This window comes from Ahaetulla prasina, chromosome 5 (assembly GCF_028640845.1).
Source record: "Ahaetulla prasina isolate Xishuangbanna chromosome 5, ASM2864084v1, whole genome shotgun sequence".
Classification (NCBI taxonomy): Eukaryota; Metazoa; Chordata; class Lepidosauria; order Squamata; family Colubridae; genus Ahaetulla; species Ahaetulla prasina.
In genome coordinates this window covers 32,181,745-32,199,211 of record NC_080543.1, presented here as the reverse complement: position 1 = coordinate 32,199,211, position 17,467 = coordinate 32,181,745, and the positions used below count along the sequence as shown (strand labels likewise).

Here is a 17,467-nt window from a genome sequence, read left to right as displayed (position 1 = left end):
TTAAAAATAACAGAAGATAATACAATAGATATAAGTACAAAGTTCACAGTAAAAAAACCCCAAATCAAATGTACAAGTAGAGGATGGCAGCCATCTGGTATATCAACTGAGCAAGTGAAAGATTGTGGATGTAGTTATCTGCAATTGAATACGATCCAGCAGTGTCACATAACTGGAAAGAAGACACTCAGTTTGCATCAAGAGAAGCATAGTCTCCAAATTACAGAAAGTAATCATTCCAGTCAGTCCTGCTTTGGTTAGACTCACCTTGACTAGTGAGGTTTTTTTTCCAGTTTGGGACATCATATTTCATCTTGAAAAAAGGATGACTGACAAGAAACATGATAGAGCTCTTTAAATATCTGAATGAATATCACATTAAAGAGAGTTGTTTTTCTCTCTTATCAAACAGTACAAGACACAGTTGCTAGATTTATGTTATACAGAGGCAAAATCCAACTAAATGTACATAAATCTTCAGAAATGGCAAATTTGACCTATTTAATCAGGGACAAAACATGTTCTTTTATAAAAGAGTGGAATACTTTTATGATATTTTTCTGTAAAAAAATGAAATGGTGATTTATGAGTTTGCTGATTTAAAAATGAGATAGAAGGAAACCATATCAGAGGTGGTATTCAGCAGGTTCTGACCAGTTCTGGAGAACTGGTATTGGAAGTTTTGGGTAGTTTGGAGAAGCAGTAAATATCACCTCTGACTGGCCCTGCCCCCATCTATTCTCTGCCTCCCAAGTTTCAGATGGCCGGGAAGAAATGGCCACACCCACATAACTGGTAGTAAAAAAAATTGAATCCCAACACTGAACCATATGCTGTAATCTGAGAGAGGGATAATATGTTGGTCTGTAAGTGCTGTAAAGAACATTGGAAGTCACTTCTTTGTCTTTTTCTTTGTACTGTTTTTTTCCATCCTTTTTTTCTTTTTCTTAGCTCTCTTTTATATATGTTATGTTTAACTTTTATTCATTTAAAAATCCTTATTAAAATTATATTTAAGCAATTGAGAGTATAAGAAGGAACCGAGAACTGTGCAATGTAAAAGGACATTCACATCCCCCCCCCACCATCTCATAACTAAAAATAAACAAGAACACCACACTTCATCCATAGGAATATCACTGAATTTCTTTTCTCCTCTGAAAAAAAACCTGCCTAGTAGTCTTGCTCCTGCAAGTACATGAGAGAGAATGGTGGAGAGGGTGTGTAAATTCCATGGAAGATACTAAAGAGTGGAATGCAGAGCAGAAAGTTTCAGAAGTTTAAAACTTTCAGCCGGAATGTTACTTTCCTGGTCTCTTTTATTCTAGCTGCAACCGGCTCTTTGAATTATTTTCTCAGCCAGTTCCATAACAGTGGCTGTGACAGAGTTTCTGATGGGTGTGACTTTCTCACCCAAAAAGGTTGAATCAAGCTTGCTGTAGGCTATCTGCTATAAAATAGGAAATAACATTTTCAACCATGAAGCAGAAGCTGTAGCCCAAGGTTGAAGGAATCTCCCAGGTAGGTATGAGAAGCTATGAAAAATCTCACTCATTGTCTTCCTAGGAATGGTATAATGTGCAAGTAAAGTGATTCTTTTAATCCTACCACAAATAATCAGGTGAAGAAATGAATTATGAATTGAAGCATGTAGAGTGGATTCCAAATTATAGCAAATTCAACTGAGGTAGAAATACAAATATTTTCTGACAATACATTATGTGTTCAGAAGCTTAATCAATTCCTAAGTAATAATTCCCACCTAAAAGGTTAATAAAACATTTTATATGACACATGGCTTTCTGTGAGGAATGAACATGAGAAATGTTTCACTTAAAATACAGTTTTCCAAATGTAGTTTTGAATAGCAGAATCTGTCCAGTTTGGCTATGATGGAGATTGGCTGGTGGGTGTCATTTTAAATACTGTGTGCTTTATACAGGTGGTCATATTTGACATATTTATCCTGTATATTGTGCAGGTCAGAAGGAGGGCTGAGAAAATATTTATAAACTCCTCAAATTCTGGTTATAAACTGTTTCAACTCTTCCCGTCAGGATGCAATATACCACAGGCGTACAACATGGGTAAATATATAAGACAACACTGTGAGGATTAGGTGTCCAGCAGAGTGATGGCACAAGGGAAAAAACTGTCTCTGGGTCTAGCTGTTTTGATAGTTTTTTCCCTTGTGCCATCACTCAGCTGGACACCTAATCCTCACAGTGTTGTCTTACATCTAAGTATATTTACCCATGTTGTATGCCTGTGGTACTATTATTATCCTTCTCATCTTCTCTACTACTACCTCTTATTGGTATTATTATTATTATTATCTCTTTTATTCATTAAACATGAAATTCAGTTAACTGAACATTTAAAAATGTGTCACAAATATGATTGACTGGTGCTAATGGTTGATATGGGTTGCTGCCAGCGTCCTAGGTATCAACCAAGTATTTTCTTAAAATATATGATGTTCTGAGTAGCGCAGTTTTTTGCAGTTCCGCTGGTGTTATTGCAGGAAGCTGCAATTTCTTGATGTGTTTTGTAAAATTCTTGGACCTGGTACTAAGTGCCCTGATGACAATGAGTATCACTGTAATATGTTTCATCCATAGCTGTGTAGTTTCGATGGCCAGGTCGCGATATTTCGTGATTTTTTTCCAGTTCTTTTTCTTCAACTCTGGCATCTCCTGGTACAGCGATATCAATAATATCAATAATATCAATAAACTGTACACTTTGCCCCTCAACCACCGTGATATCTGGCGTGTTATGTTCCAAATGATGATCCATCTGTATTTGAAAGTCCCACAAGATTTTCACTGTTGTTGTTATTGGATGAGGATGATGAGGATGTTGCTTTGAATGTACATTGAAAGCTTTTGCACCAGAGACAAATTCCTTGTGTGTGTAATCATATTTGGCCAATAAAGTATTCCATTCTATTTCATTCCATCCCATCCCTCAGAACTAAAGGATTAGATACATGTTGTACTTTAAGACACATTATTTGCTAATGAGGTGAGCACAGGTGTTCTTCCTGTACAATTTAAAAAGTTATTGTAGAGACTGTAGGATCATTTTGTTGTGATTTTTGAAGTCTTTGAAGCTTTTTATTATAGTCTGGGACACGACTGAAGATTGTACAGCTTTCAGGGTTCAAAAGAGGAGGAAAAGACAGCACTTTTGAAAGAATCTGCAGTATTAACACATGTATAATTCCTTTCTAGATTGCATTGCCAACCGAAGATGGCAAAAGGAGATACTGGTGTGCGATGCTTTCAGGGCTTACTAATCCTGGGAAATGTTGTCATAGGGGTAAGTAATTTAACAATGGCTTCTTCGAAATATACTGCTGTCTAGGTTCACACATTATTAAGCCATTATTTTGAAAATAATATAGTTAGCTTTGTAAACTACATTTGGTTGTATTGTGTTGTGGCTCCAGCCCCAAAACCTGGCCCCATGCCCGAAAGTGATTCCGAGAGTGAGGGGGAAGGGCTGGTAAGGCTTACCTCAGAAGCACTGATTCCTTTGGCCTGGCTCCAGGAGCCAGAACCAGGCCAGTCGGAGGACGTAATGAGGCCGACATCCCCTGATTCCTCCCTTCCTCAGGCTATGCCCTCAGACGCAGCTGATAATCATACTAATCAAGCCTGGATCGACCCGCGCTTCAGAAGATTAGAGAGGCGGTGTCATCAAAGGGAAGGGTGGGGCAGGAGCCCCACCCCACAGGATATATAAGGAGCTTTGGGACTGCTCTCAGTTCCACGGGAGGCAAATTAGCTGAACCGTGTTGAAGTGAGCTGAAGTCTTAATCTGTTTGAACTTTTTGGCAGGCAGCTGCGTTTTCTTGGCCAGGACTGATAGGAGCCGTGAACCCACTGGCTGAAGGCCAGCTCGTTACTCCAGAGTGAGGATGGAGACAGAACACATTGATATATCACGATAAACCCCAAATTCTGGTTTAGAAATGGCAGAGATTTATGCAACAAGCTAAATCCAACCAAATAAATCATAATTTGGTTTAGTTGAATGCATGAATACATTCCCTTGTAAATTAATAACTGGTTGTTGCAGTGTGAAGGGTTTTTTCCTTTCAAAGGAGTCTAAAACTGAAGCAAACACTTGGAAGCTAGAAGAATGGAAGCTATGCAAAATATCTATAATGCTTCCCATCACAAATTTGTATAAGTAGTTTTTGATCTGGAGTATCCTTTTTATAAAAGAAAGAAGTGTGAGGTTCAAATGGAGTATTTGGTTTGGCTCAGATTTTAGCCTTAAAAACAAATGCAAAAATTTAGAGAATGTTCTGGAATGACTCGTGTGTCTCTCTGGTTTCAGTGTTGTGGTCTTGCGCTCATGGCTGAATGTATATTCTTCGTGTCTGATCAACACTCTCTATATCCATTGCTGGAAGCTACCGACAATGATGATATATATGGTGCTGCCTGGATTGGGATCTTCACTGGTTTCTGTTTCTTTTGTCTATCTGTTCTTGGTATTGTTGGTGTCATAAAGTCAAGCAGGACAATGCTATTAGTGGTAAGTTGTAGCAACAAAAGGTATTGGGATCTTGCCAACTAAGAAATATATCTGGTAGCTGTATATCTTGGTATATTCTTGTGGTTTTTGCACAAAGGAACTTCTGAAACAGTGATAATACCATGGGAGACAATTATGAATAGGTTGTCAAGGAAATACTGTGTTTGCAGAGTTTCAGAGACTGAAATCATTATATGTGCTGGCACTTCTTGCACAAATAAAAATTAATGACAGTTTTAGTTTGTTAGAAGTAGAAACTTTTTGGTGAAAGGTATTTTTGTAGTTTGCCGTCAATCACTGTGACATGAATAAAAAAAAGGAAAAAATGATTCCACCCCCCAGGTCTTCAGTTTTACAATTTTAAGATGAGGTTCTTATCAGAGGCATCAAAGCCACATTTCTTTAGAAAGAAGATCTTTCCATTCAGTGCAATTAAAAATTAAACAAAGTTTTTAACTGACATATATATGCGACCAAATATGGCAAGAGGAAAGTGATTATGATCAGAACTGCATACAGTAGTTACGTAATTTTCACAATAGTCTTGATATAGTAGCTGGAGGACTATCATGGTCTATAGATAGACAAAAATAGTTTCAAACCCAACCCAAGAAAGATGGAGCAGTTGTTAATTCAGAATCTGATGGACTGTAGGACTCTACTAGCTTTAATTCTCAAATTTAAAATCTGAGGTGGAATGGTTCTTCTTGGAGACATCTTGGAATCACATATCCCTAGCCAGGAGATCTTTGCCCAGTTTCAGGTGATGCATCATTTGTAGTGGTCTAATCTGGAATAGGATGCTCCAAGGACAATCACTCACCTAGATTACTGTAATTCTTTCTACATGAGCTTGTATTTGAAGAGTATTCAGAAATTTCAGCTGGTCCAAAATGCAGTTGCCCACATGCATAATGCTGTGTTTTGATGCTGCATGTTATATCCTTTCTGCAAGAATTGCAGTGGTTAACAGTTTATTTCTGTGTGCAATTCCAAGCACTAGTCACCAACTTTATTCCAATATAATTTTAGGCTTGGGTACATAAGAAAGTATTATTTTTCCCAGGTAAATTCTGAAAAACCAACCTGAATGTTGAGAAAAATATACCTGCAAGTGTACTTATCTACTATGAGCACAACTGAAGAAGCCTCATCTCTATTGGGATCTCTCCTATGTAATATCCTGCCTCCCATTCTTATGGCCTTATAGAAAGTTGTCATTATGTGGCAGAAAACTTTTGGGATAGTTGAGGAACCTATCAACAGCAGAATTAGCATTATATGAATATGTGTGATATTGATATCAATATCTATATCTGCATATATCTCAATATAGATATAGATATGCACGTTGCACACACATGATAATACATACCTACACATATCGCCTAGAAGCCAAATGAATTGAAGAAATGGATGGATGGATGGATGGATGGATAAACAAGACAATTTTCTATATACTTTTACAGCTTTCCTATACAATTTTAAGAAACTGAAAAATTCATTTCCATCATAACATTACTCTTAAGTTAGAATATAAACTGTATTCAGACAAATACAGTATACACGGTGCACACATCATGAAACATGTATGCCAATATTCCTGCAATACTTTCATGTTGCAGAAAAGAGTTTAAATGCTAAATTACTGTACGTATGCTTCTCATTTATACAAAAACTGTGATGGGTCGCAAAGAAATTTATAAATGGAAGAAAAGCATGATTTTGTGAGACAAAAGGAAATACAAGTATAAAATTGTCACAGAAAAAAAAGTAGTGCTAGAAATCCTGGATAAACATTTCCAAAAGATCCTAAACGGAGAAAGATTTAATCCCACACTGTAATAAAAATGACAAATTATTCTGAAATGTATGAAAGTCAAATTGGAAATTACCAGGAAAAGCTTGGACTCTTAATAGACTCTTAGTAGAGAAGCTTAGACTCTTAGGAAAATCACCTTTTCACAAACAGCAGGATTTAGTAATTCCTCAATAGTACCTGAAGTAAATTCCAATTACACATAGCTTGTTCTCGGTTTTGACGAAGTATAAAGAAACTACAGTTTAGCAGACTTGTAAAGTACTGAAAAAGTACAAACAGAAAAACAGTCTGGCATCTTGAGATTAGCAATGAAGTCATTATTATGGGAGACCTTATCTTCCTTCCCCCCCCCCCAAGACTTTTTAGAAATAAATATAGGTAGTTACAGGCATTGAAATGGATTCAAATGTTAAAGTAACAGTAATTTCAGACGAAATAGATGATTTTTCCTAGGTTGAAGTGTGCTGATATTGCCTAAAGCAGCTCCAGAGCTGGGACAATTTATTGCAGTTATATTATACAAAAGTAAATGTTTCCAGTATGCGATTTAAAAAACCAAAAGTTAATAATCTCTATAGTATAATATATTCTATAGAAAAAGGTATGTCTAAATACATACCTTATAGAAGAACCTTTTATGTGCCATCAAGTGTTTGTTGATTCTTAGTAATTAATACATTTAACTCTTAGGAACATGAAATCTGAAAAATGATTTTTATGTTTTTCAATTAAGAGAAGAAATAGGAAGATAAATACATATTTATTTATAATACATATTTCATTTAAAATATCTAACATCTTAAACTTTTATTTTAAGGCCACAGGGTAATGAAATTATGACTTAAAAGTTTCAACGTGTTGAACTTTATTGGAATCTTTAGTGCAGAATGACTTTTAACCTTTAGTAAATTAGCAAGAACTAATCTTTAAGATCATTAATGGTAAACTTTACACTGCAGTAAAGTTGTACTACATAAATTATAAAGTTCCTGATGTATGTTAAGCAGAGCACTACACAAAGCTAGTTGTATGGCAATGCCCAACTAGTTTTAATTTTTGTGAAAATATTTTGCAAAAAACAGGAAAATCATTCAGCAGACTTTGGCATAAACCCTCCTGTTGATTTTATGTCCAATTTTTTTAAATTTCATTTTGTCACAACAGTATACCCAATAAATATGTATTTATAATACATCGACATAAACATTGACATAAACATCGACATAAACATCGACATAAAAAACAACAACACATCATAAAAGAAAAAATATATATATAAGTAAAAGTATGCAACAGCTATGTTAATTTGATATAATGTATATAATTTTCTTCAGACATAGAAACTAATTCGCTATAAGACTGATTGAGTTTTTATTGGTAGCAGCAAGGTTTGTTATTTCAAAACATCAGAAAATGGATGCGTTTAAAATGGTATTAAAAAGATGGGAAATAGCTTTATGTCAAATCATTAGCACTTCAATGAAGAGCTTTGAAGGACTATATACATTGGGATAGATGCATTATATTGATGTTATGTTATGTTAAGTTTGGGCACCGATTCTTAAGTGTATTAATAAAGCTGTTCCTAAGATTTCTGTGCAGAAATTTCATTCTGGGATGAAATATTTACACAGATCTTTTTCATTTCCCTTTAAGATGACAGAACATCAAGTTTATTTTCCCCTTCTTAAAAATTCCTTTTCGTTTTTTGCAATTTCCTCTTTTTTAAAGCTAGGGCTTCTTTTAAAAAAATGTTTTCTCAGACTTTAGATTTGTTAGTTCAACAAAATGTGAGTTCAAAAGATGTTACATTTTTAATGGTCAAGCTAATCCTGTTCTGCTGTTCATAAGGAAGTTACTTCAAGAACTAAGGATGAAAAAATCCTCTGGTATTGCGATACCCAGAATTTGGAGAAAATTAGTATTAGAATTCAATGCATGAGAGCGTTCAGGCTTTACAAAATGCAGTGAATAGATTACACAGAATACCATGCAGGCCAGGCTTCATTAAAGACATCAATCATAACATGTTGACATGGATTTTGCAGGTCATACTGTCCTACAAATGCAAAAGATGGTTCTCTGTATTTGCCAGATAATCTCTGGAATGGCTTATTACTTGCATAATAGACAGTGTTATTTGGTGGATAACATAATCATAGAATGTTACAGTTTGCAAGTGAATATTATTTTAATAGACAAGTCTAATGAATGGATTTGTATATTTGGGAGCTGAATAGCTTACAACAGGAAAAGCTTATAATTTTGGAGGCATGATTTGAAGATCAAACATGGTTTTGAGCACATTATTTCCAGCCCATATTACTGGCAAAGGAGAAACTTTGCTATGCAGAGAGTTCATTGAACAACTTGTTACACATTTGTGGCTGTGTTGTTAAAAATCTGGTTCATGCTGAGAACTGAATTTATAAAATAGTCAGAACTAAGGACTAAGTAAGGACTAAGATTGGTAGAAGGGAGTTAAAATAACATGTGAAGATTATGTTATTATTCCAACTACTGCTTTACTTTGTACACTACTCTGTTAATTAGATTGATTGCTGTTTTATTAAGACATGCATCCAATTGGATTGATCTTCCTTGATATTGAATTTGCAATTCAATTTATGGACCAGAATTGGGACCAGAAATTCTGATTTCTTGTTAAGCAAGGCAGTTGTTAAAGGAGTCGCACCCACTTTTATGACATTCTTTGCCATGGTTGTTAAGCAGTTGTTAAGTAAATCCCGTGGTTGTTAAGCAAATCCAGCCTACCCTCAGCTTCCCCATTGCTTGCTGGAAACTGGCTAAAAAAGTTGCAAATGGTAATCACATCACCCCAGGAAACTGCAACCATCCTAATTACATGCTGGTTGCCAAGCACCAGAATTTTGATCATGTGATCGTGGGGATGCTGCAACAATCATAAGTGTCATAGCCAGTTACAACTAACTTTTTCAGTACCATTGTAACTATGAATGGTCACTAAATGATTGGTTGTAAGTCAAAGAGAACCTATATGTTTTCAGTATAGCAAATTAATGCTAACTAGAAGTATGGCTGGTAGATTCCTGGATTGTTAAGCAGACCCACATCATTCTGTTCATTGCCTATAAATTTTTGCAGACAAAAGAAAAAAAAAGTTTTTAAAGGTCTGTCAATTCAATACCACCTAACACAGATACTAAAGTAGGTTGGCGAGTTCTAGACTTGGTTCCACTAGCTGATGTACAACGTGTTAACAGGAATAGATCATTCTCAGTAATAGTGCCTCTGTCAGCCCTGGAAGCCATCTTTTGTATTAGGCCTTCAGACCTGCCATGTTTACTACTGTAGGAAACTGGGAGGGGGGATTGTGTGGAGTATGTATGATATATAGTCATAATAATAACATCCTTTCTCAAGAAGTCAAGGACAACTTGCCCTGCACCTGGGAGGCTGGACCTGGTAGGCATCTCCAGTTGGGACGATGTCTGATTGGACCATGTGATGGACTTGTGGGTGTTGGGCAGGGACTTGAACTTTCCAATGGGTGGGGAAAACCTGGAAACTTTCAGATTTGGGTTTTTCCAGATCTGCCAATATGACATCTCCAATAAAATGTAACTTTGAGGACACTCAAGCCTCAGAGTTTTCTTTCATTGAGGGTGTTACTTGGAATTCCAACAGCCCCATTTATGGAACTTTCTCCTAGGAAAAATGTAGCTGGTTCCTATTCTGTGCTGTTTTAAAAAAGGAATTGCAGGATTCTTGTTTTAATCCAGCTCTGATTCCATCATTTTTTAAAATTGCATTTTGTGGTCAATGTGGCTTTTTCAGTAGAGGTCTATGAACAATATATGAACAAATAATTTAGTTGAAAGTTGCTTGAGAACCCATTCATGCTTCTTTCCCAAGCTTTTAATTCTAGCAAACTAAAAGATGAAGGAGGAAGAAACAGAAGGAATGAGACGGATTTCAGGGGAGGGGCGTTAAAGCACTCAGTTTGAGTTGGAAGTGTATCAAATGTTCTTAGTGACATGGGTTTTGTTTGTGTATATTTAGTACATCATCCTGATGATGATCGTCTTTGCCTTTGAAGTGGCCTCTAGCATCACAGCAACAGTGCATCGGGATTTTGTGAGTATTCTGCCAGTGATGTGTCTGTTCTCTCAGATGCTCTCAATTCAGTGTAGAGGTTAAAAGGGGAGGGATTTATTTCTGCAAACATGTTGAAGGTCTTGCAGCACCTTTATACGGTATGACCAAGTTTTTAATTCATTATTTTAATCAAAGGGAAAGGAAATCTTTCTACCACATCTGTGGATTGGGGGATTTTATTTTTTTGTTGACTAGAGTTTCTTCATTAGCAAACACATTACAGTGATATAGTCATTCTTTTTTTAAAAAAATAAAGCTTACTCACCTATGAATTCCTTAAAGTTACTCAGTGAAGTAGTCTACCAAAAACTAGAATTTGTGGGTTAAGCTTGTGCTAATGTTATTTACATTAGTTAGCATGTACTACTGAAAAAAAATTAATTTAACTAATTAAAAAAAAATCTAAGATGTATTTGCTAGATGTTACCAAGGATGTGACTTCTGACTTTATGGAGTGTTCTCCAAATAGGGGGAAAAACTCATAATCGTTTCTTTCATTACCACTTAGCTTACAAATGAACTTTTCTTGAAGCAAATGTTGGAAAAATACCAGAATCCAGACCCAATCAACAATGATGACAAATGGAAGAGTGAAGGTATTACCCGGACATGGAATCGTCTCATGTTGCAGGTAAGAGTACTGTACTACTTTGGGACTAATTCTTCACTCTCATTTAAGAATATTTTTTTAAGATTGTGACACGGTTAGCCTGAAAGTCTGAGGGAAGCAGATGGGGGAGAAATTCAGTTTGTGTGAAAAGACTCATCACAGACCAGATGGGCAGATCATGGGAAAGACATATTTCAAAGAGACTCTGGATTAATTGGCTTACTAAAGTTGATCTTACAGTTTTCAGCTTTATAGCATTGAAGACATCGTTCTGAAATCTAGGTGGTTTTTGCTTCTTGAGTTTGACAACAATGTGGAGTTTAAAAGAAAGGGATTGCAGTTGAAATCTAGGTGGTTTTTGCTTCTTGAGTTTGACAACAATGTGGAGTTTAAAAGAAAGGGATTGCAGTTATAAATCTATCATGCATTACTCCAATTGAGTGGAAAGGTCATTTAAAAGTGAACACACATAGGATTAGAAATTGCTTGTAGTACATCACTACTTACAATTTCTGATCAGCTTGAATCTTATTGTTTTGCTTAGAACTTTGGAGATTACAAATGCCATCTTCAAACATTCACATACTGTAAGCCTGGCCAATGGATATATATTGTAGTGGGATTCAGCCAGTTCGCACCACTTGGGGAGAACTGGTTGTTAACTTTCTGAGCAGTTTGGTGAACTGCTGTTGGAAGAAATCATTAGGGCAGAGAACCGGTTGTTAAAATACTTGAATCCCACCACTGGATATATATTTTAAAAATTGCTTTCTGACTCTATTCTCAACCTTCTGGGTTCATGGAAAAACTCTGAAAAGGAATTATAACTCTATTTGATAGAATGTGATTACAATGCATATAGAATAAAGAGTCCTGATCTCAGGGATTACTGTCAAACAGAGATAAAGTACTTCAAGGACTATGTTATGTATTCATTTCTATCCCACCTTTATTATTTTTACAAATAACTCAAGTTGGCAAACATATCTAACACATTCCTTCTCCTGTTTGAGCTTCTAATTTATTTGTTCTATGCAATTGCACAAACTACAGGTTGTTGATATATGAGATCTGTTCTGAATGATTGTAACAATCTATCTATTTATTGTCTTGACCATAAGCAACATTTTTGTATGAATTTGACTAAAAGTAATGGGATGATGCAGAGTTAGCTCAAAACTTGGGGAGCTTTTGAAAATGTAAACTACTTTTCCCCCCCAATTGATATGATTTCATACTGCATTTATCAGGTAACTTATCTATATGAGGAAATCAGAGCTCCTTGATGTGCTTTTTGTATTCCATCCAGTTCTGTTACATTCCAACAATTTTCAGTATTTTTTACAATGTGAAACAATTTACAATATGAAACATTGTAAAACTGATGCTGGTTCATTGGACGTAAATCTTTTTCACATTTTTGGTTAAAAAAAAGTAAATTGACTGCAATTTCTTTCATATTTTATTTTTAAATGACAAGTGCAGTGCCCTATTATTGTACCCCAACAAATGCATTTTTCCTTCATAAATCCAGAATAAATGCTGTGGTGTGAATGGTCCAACCGACTGGCAAACATATACCTCCATTTTTCGGACGGTGAACAGTGATGCAGATTTTCCCTGGCCACGACAGTGCTGTGTTATGGATCTCCTAGGAAAAGCAATTAACTTGGATGGCTGCAAATTAGGGGTGCCAGGTTATTACCATCAGACAGTAAGAATTTCTTCTTATTTTTGTTCTGCAGGAATTGTTGATATTCGCCTTCTCTGAAATATTAATTTCAGATATATTAATATCTGAAATATTATTAATGCTAATAATATTTTCTCCCGGTGCTGTAGGCTGAAGTGTTCCTCTTCACCTTGTATTCCTTGCTTTACACCCCTGTCAGAGAAGAACAGCCCTATCATAAGATAAAATGAAGCAGCTGTATTAAGCAGCAAATCAGGATAGCTGCCAATTAAAATAAGTCAACCTCTAACATTCTGTCTTCCCAACCCTTCACCAAGAGCAGTTGCTTTGTGGGGACTAAGGCAAGCAATTCTCCAGAATGCTACTGCTAGAATAGAATTTTTTTTATTGGCCAAGTGTGATTAGACACACAAGGAATTTGTCTTGGTGCATATGCTCTCAGTGTACATAAAAGAAAAGATACGTTCATCAAGGTAGTCACCTGATGCCATTATTTTAAGGCAATTTCCAGAAAAATTCAGAGATGGCTGCTGCGGCCATCTTGAAATGAGTCAGTCTGAGGATACCAGTTAACTGTTAATAGGAGGAAAAGTAGTGACACTACTACTTCTGCAGAAGGAGTGTGGAGAAGGAAGTGGAAATAGAGCAGAGAGTAGATTTTCTGGGGCTGCTATTGCTTATTAAACTTAAGGACTTAATCTTGACCATAATTATACAAATTCAACAGGCTGAAATATTATTGATGGATATAATGCCATTTCTTCATCACTCTGTTAGAGCTACTGACCTACCATTATTTGATTAAAATGTGAGGGGATGGACTTCTGTGATAATCTTAAAAACAAACTCATTGATTATAGCATAACTTTAATAGACTTGAGTCCATTTCTATGTACCTGATAGCCTTCATTTTCTCAATTCTTTAAAATGGGATACCTCCATTTCAATCTGGATAATCACATCAGTGGTTTCAGTGACTTTTAACCGCAGCAGTACTGCTATTTGAGAAGAAATTTACTTTGAAAAGATGGATGCTAAAACATTAATGAAATTTTAGATAATTGTTTTGGTTATTGTCCAGTCCCTTGTTGGATTGATGAAGTTAAAGATATTTTATTTCTAGAGAAATCTTCTCAACCTCCAACCAGGAAGTGTATTTTCTCTCTTTTTGCTTGATGACTTTTTTTTTTACTTATTTGCAAATATTAGTATACAAACTATTCTCATGATTCCTACATGTTGGCGTTTTTTGGCTCATACATATTCAGTTTTCAAATTTGACATAAAAATACCTGTGTAAGAATTCATAAACATTTTTGTGCAAATTTCAATCTAAAATGCACATTTTTGTATGGACTTTTGTTAATGTGTACATAGTTTGCAAGCAATTTCCCTGAATACATTTTTTTTAACCTTCCACATACACTTTTGTGCACATATTTATGGCTTGCAAGCCATATTGCACAATTCTGGAAACTGCCAGTATTGACAAGAGAGTTCATTCTAGTTCCATATGAATCAGGCAGGTACAAGTTCACATTAAATCTTGCCTGTATTCATTTACATCAGTCCTTCTTTTGAATGAAGGTTTAGCAACTAGATCTACATGCCTCTAGCTGATCCTCTTCCTCTTTATTTTCCCCTAGGGTTGCTTTGAAACTATTACTGGCCCCATGAACAGACATGCCTGGGGCGTTGCCTGGTTTGGATTTGCCATTCTGTGCTGGACTGTAAGTATCTAACAGAACTTTATTTGTTGGTCTTCATGATTTAGTGTCTTTAATGTGCATTTTAGTGTTAATTTCAAGCTGTGCTCTTAACCTTTTACTTTTTTATTCTTTTACTTTTTCATTTTGTTATCCATTCTTTATGGAAAGGTTTGGTCCTATTAGTGAATGTCTTTTCCTTATCCTTTTTTATTCCATTAAATTTTGTTTGTAAATGACTTCTGTCAAAGACTTGCCTGCTTATACTATTGATACTCATTATTGTTTGTAATTAAAGTTGTTTGGGTTTTAGCAAACCATCTCAAAAGTTTACAGTTTAATTCACTCTCCAGTGTTTTGGGAATGAACTCACAGTTTTAATGTTGTAAGCCAGCTAAGGTCAGATAAGCCTTTCATAACAGGGAAAACTTGTTCAAAATATACAGTGTGACTTGTTTGTGCTGTCCTTCTTGGACACTTGCAATGGCTACCTGAGTTTACAGAGTCCCTTAACCAGTATAACAAGCCTCAGTGTAAATATAAAATGACCTCTAGAAAGGCAATAAAAAGAACGTGAATATGTAGGAAGACTGGTTATCAGCAAATGAGAGGCATGTGGACAAACATAATGGGAACATATCACCTGAATGACAGGCATAGTAGAATATTTAGGATGTTTAAATAATGTTGGAGTTGAACTACGGATAGCCAGGTTGAACAGGAATAGGAATTCTAAAAGTCATCAATAGGCTGAGGCAAGCTAGACAGTCTCTCTCACTCTCATCTTAATAAATACAGTGGTACCTCAGTACTCATCTTTAATTGGTTATGAGAAGCACAATGAATCCAGAAATAATGAGTATCAAATGAATTTATACAAAGTATAATGACAGCTGACACCAACAAGTTCTAGCTTGTGCATTGAGTACCAAATGAATAATAAGTACTGGGACAAAAGTTTCATGTCAAAATTCATTGACTACCAAGTTTGATGAGTTTCAGAGCAGTTGAATACCAAGGTGCCACTGCGCTACAACACAATAATTGAGGAAGGGAAGGGAAGGGAAGGGAAGGGAAGGGAAGGGAAGAGAAGCTTTTCTTATTTTCTCAAACTTTATTTTAAAAGAAATTGGACACTGGTTTACTCAAAAGTAGATCCAGGATCCTCTTTTCTAGTCTCTCCCTTTTAAATATGCTTGAATATTTGGGATTAGTTATGATAGCCCATTTTGGGTTACCATAAATAATCAGTTCAGATTTTTAATGTGTTCTCTGTCTAGCACAAGACCTTTAAAAGACTCTGAGACGTTTAGCTCACAATCTGGCTACTCCCCTCACCCCCTGCTTTTTTTCTTACTTTTCTTTTAGATGACATCAATGTAATATTTTACTCATTGTTTTCTCCTCACTGATGAGAATGTAACAATAGTAAGGGCAATGTGGGGAAAATTTGAAATTCTGAAATAAACTTTCTTTTTATATTTAAACATATTTATTTTTCCGCCCTGATTAAACTACTGATTTTTGTATTTCAACCAATCAATTAGATTGGTGTTTTGTTTTGTTTTTAAATTTGACAACTCTCAGAATTCTCCATAGTTTCTGCTGACAGAAATGCATGCTGGCTGGGGAAATCTGGGAGCTGCAGTCCATACAGCCGGCCCTATGTGTGCAGGCAAGGCTAATTGCTTTTCTTTCCAGCTTTGAAAAAGATCTTGCTCTAGTAAGGTCTTGAAAAGCAAGGTCTTAAAGAGTAAGGTCTTGAAAAAAACCTTGCTCTTCCCTTCCTTGGCAGGGAAGAAAAAGAAAAAGCATATTCTTGGCCACTTTGAGCTTGGCTTGGCTTTCTCTACTGCTGGGTTCAGACACACCTAATGTTGGCATGTATTATTCGAAAAGGAATGTGGCTGTCAACAGGAAAAGTTTGTCACCTCTGCCCTAGACATTGCCACAGTCAGGCACAGACCTGCATGGAAACAAGGTTGTCCTAAATTCCTGGGCAGTCTGAATATTTGTTTCTCTGCATACTTTTTGGCAGTGACTGTAAGGAAAGCCTTTCTGAGATGCTTTCCAATAACTTATATCATTGCTTCTTTTCATAGTTTTCCATAAAAAGAGGAAGACCTGAGAACCATTTTACTTGCAGAAGTTTTCATAGTTTTGCTGTCAGCCATGGTGCTTATTAAATTTATGCATTTGTATTTCTTTATGGTAATAAAACAACCTTGGGGTTCTATGTTGAACACAATACATGCTTAATTCAGAGAGCTAGTTGTCCCACACCTAATTATGCTGCTTGTACAAATTAACTTCAGGCTGTTCTTCTGTTCAATGGAATTTTGAAGTGGAAAACCAAAATGTGCTGCATAAAAAAAGATATTTCCAATAATTCTCCTTGAATTATTTCTTTTTTTTTCCAGACTTGGGTCCTTCTTTGTACGATGTTCTACTGGAGCAGAATTGAATATTAAAGATGCAATGGCCTCGCAAACTGTTCTTCTTGCTCTTTTGCATAAATCTATAGGTTTTTTTCCTTTCTTCTGTTCAATTATGACCATTTCTCAGAGACTACCTGGATAAGTCCCTGAAGTTTTCTTAGCAAGGTTTTTCAGAAGTGGTTTGCCTTTGCCTCTTTTCTAGGGTGGAGAGAAAGTGACTGGCCCAAAGTCACCAACTGGCTTTGTACAAGGTGGGTCTACAATTCATGGTCTCCATGTTGGTAGCCTGATGCCTTAACAGTACACTAAACTGGCACTGACAGATAGTTCATATCTATATAATTTCTCTCTGTGGAACTTCTCGAGATGTCCCTTTAATCTTTGCTTATCTTCTCCCATTGCCTTAATTTCAGACATTGTAGCTATAGTAAGCACAAAGACCTGACTATTCTAAATGTAACTACTCTGTAACAATCAAGGACATGCTAAGACATAGCAATATATGAG

The 17,467-nt window shown here is 35.9% G+C and overlaps 1 protein-coding gene across 1 annotated transcript in view; it reads left to right on the top strand.

The window, feature by feature from the left end:
• Window positions 1-17,106, top strand: part of UPK1B (uroplakin 1B) — a 29,148-nt gene extending 12,042 nt beyond the window's left edge. Inside the window, exons 2-8 of the mRNA XM_058184765.1 lie at window positions 3,237-3,324; window positions 4,351-4,551; window positions 10,418-10,492; window positions 11,022-11,144; window positions 12,658-12,837; window positions 14,463-14,546; window positions 16,943-17,106. Coding sequence (XP_058040748.1) covers window positions 3,256-3,324; window positions 4,351-4,551; window positions 10,418-10,492; window positions 11,022-11,144; window positions 12,658-12,837; window positions 14,463-14,546; window positions 16,943-16,993 — 783 coding nt within the window. The 5' untranslated portion in view covers window positions 3,237-3,255 and the 3' untranslated portion in view covers window positions 16,994-17,106. The remainder of the gene's footprint in view (window positions 1-3,236; window positions 3,325-4,350; window positions 4,552-10,417; window positions 10,493-11,021; window positions 11,145-12,657; window positions 12,838-14,462; window positions 14,547-16,942) is intronic.
• Window positions 17,107-17,467: the final 361 nt, after the last annotated feature.